We start from the raw sequence: 1,990 nt of genomic DNA, 5'->3' as shown, positions 1-1,990 counted from the left end.
TTTAAAACTTTTTTATGCATGTCACTTTCAGTTCCATATACAGAGGTGATTGTGTCATTAGGGAATGTCAGTTCTTCTGTCACCTAAACACTCCCCCCAAAATTAACATGCTACGTAATGATCTTAAACTATAAATTATTTTTCTAGAAATGTGGTATACTTTTATTTATAGGATAGTATAACTCATCTAGCATTTTTATAGTATCAAATCATTGAAAATGTGCATTTTACAGTATAACATATAGCTTAATAATGACTTTTTCAGTATAATGGGAATGTTAAACTGAACAAAATAGTAGATTTTTCCCAGTGAAACACAGCACCGATAGTTAAAAAAAGCATTAAGTTTTGGAATGTGAAATGTCAAAGCACAAATACTGGATATAGAATATTTTCATCATGTCACGCAACAGGTGTGCTGATTTAGTCTGTAGATTCTGCAGGTTCAGATATCTTGAATCAGATGTTGGTAGTAATGAGAATGATGCAAACAGGAGTGCCACAGTCAGTTCCTAAATAAAGCTCAGATTTTTGCTTGATGTGTTCTATCTCACTCTTACTTCTAGACAAGATACATTTCTGAATAGGAAAACATTGCTAGAATTTATACATAATGTCCTAGATAACTATTAAGGCTTATAATACTTATAATTTAATTTTATACCTCAATGGGCATTCATGAATATATATATATATATTTATATAATCAAATTTCATTGTCCATGGCAATAATCCTTATTATGAGGATAACAGAGATTATTTATTCCTGGGCCTCACTCAAGATCCTGCTGGGCAAAAAGCATTGTTTGTATTGTTTTCATTCATCTACATTGTGACAATGCTGGGAAACCTGCTCATTGCAGTGACAGTGATGGCCAGCCCTTCTTTAAATTCCCCAATGTACTTCTTTCTTGCCTGTCTGTCACTCCTGGATGCTTTTTATTGCAATACAATCTCACCAAATTTGATTATAGATTTATTATATAATAAGAAGTCGATCTCCTTCAATGCTTGCATGGTCCAGCTCTTTGTAGAGCACTTATTTGGTGGTGTTGAGGTCTTCCTTCTGGTATTCATGGCCTATGATCGCTATGTGGCTATCTGTAAGCCTCTGCACTATTTCACTGTTATGAATCGACAGGTTTGCATTCGCTTGTTGTTGGTAGCTGGGGTTGGAGGCATGGTACACTCCCTGATTCAAGTTCTGTCTGTGTATAAACTTCCTTTTTGTGGTCCTAATGTCATTGATCACTTTATGTGTGACATGAATCCATTATTGGGACTTGCATGCACTGACACCTACTTCCTAGGCTTTACTGTCATTGCCAATGGTGGAGTAATCTGTGTGGGAATTTTCACCTTTCTCTTGGTCTCCTATGGAATCATTCTAAACTCTCTTAAGACTCACAGTCAGGAAGGGAGGAATAAAGCCCTGTCCACCTGTGGCTCCCACATCATGGTGATCGTCTGCTTTTTTGCACCTTGTATTTTCATGTATGCCAGGCCTGTTTCTAACTTTCCTATTGATAAATACATTGCTGTGTTTTATACAGTTGTAAGTCCCATGCTGAATCCATTGATGTACACCTTAAGAAATTCAGAGATGAAAAATTGTATAAAAAAGCTCTGGTGTAAAACTCCAACAACATAAATAAGTCCATTTGTTGAATGTGTTATTTGGTGTAAATTGAAAATCATGGATGAATTCTAACAAATGATGTTGTCTTCTGCTCATGTAGGCAATTTTTAAATTATACAAAACCATTGAAATGAAGAAAAAATTTCACATGAGTGTGTGATCAAGGTAGTTGTGAGCCTTAGGCCTCAATGGTCAAGCCAAGAGAATGTTTAGAAGGTGAAAATTGTTATGGAATTCTTTCATATTAAAAGTCGCAATAGAACAAAGTCAACTTGAACTTTATTTTTGTCAGATAGTTTTGAAGTAAGGCTAGATAAAAGTCAATATGAGGAATTTTGAATCACCTCCACT

General features: G+C 35.1%; 1 protein-coding gene across 1 annotated transcript; it reads left to right on the top strand.

Moving 5' to 3' along the window:
• The first annotated feature begins 823 nt into the window (after positions 1 to 823).
• On the top strand, positions 824 to 1,651 carry LOC101831183 (olfactory receptor 4A5-like). The gene has a single exon (XM_013120069.3). The coding sequence runs from the start codon at positions 839 to 841 to the stop codon at positions 1,649 to 1,651; it is 813 nt and encodes a 270-aa protein (XP_012975523.2). The 5' UTR covers positions 824 to 838.
• Positions 1,652 to 1,990: the final 339 nt, after the last annotated feature.

Source organism: Mesocricetus auratus, unplaced genomic scaffold (assembly GCF_017639785.1).
Source record: "Mesocricetus auratus isolate SY011 unplaced genomic scaffold, BCM_Maur_2.0 Super-Scaffold_100004, whole genome shotgun sequence".
NCBI classification, from domain to species: Eukaryota; Metazoa; Chordata; class Mammalia; order Rodentia; family Cricetidae; genus Mesocricetus; species Mesocricetus auratus.
The sequence above is the reverse complement of the archived record's forward strand: the minus strand, read 5'-3'. Positions and strand labels throughout refer to the sequence as shown.

What these genes read in the sequence shown, in the direction of transcription:
- LOC101831183 (XM_013120069.3), top strand. Translation starts at nt 839, where the DNA reads ATGCTGGGAAACCTGCTCATTGCAGTGACAGTGATGGCCAGCCCTTCT.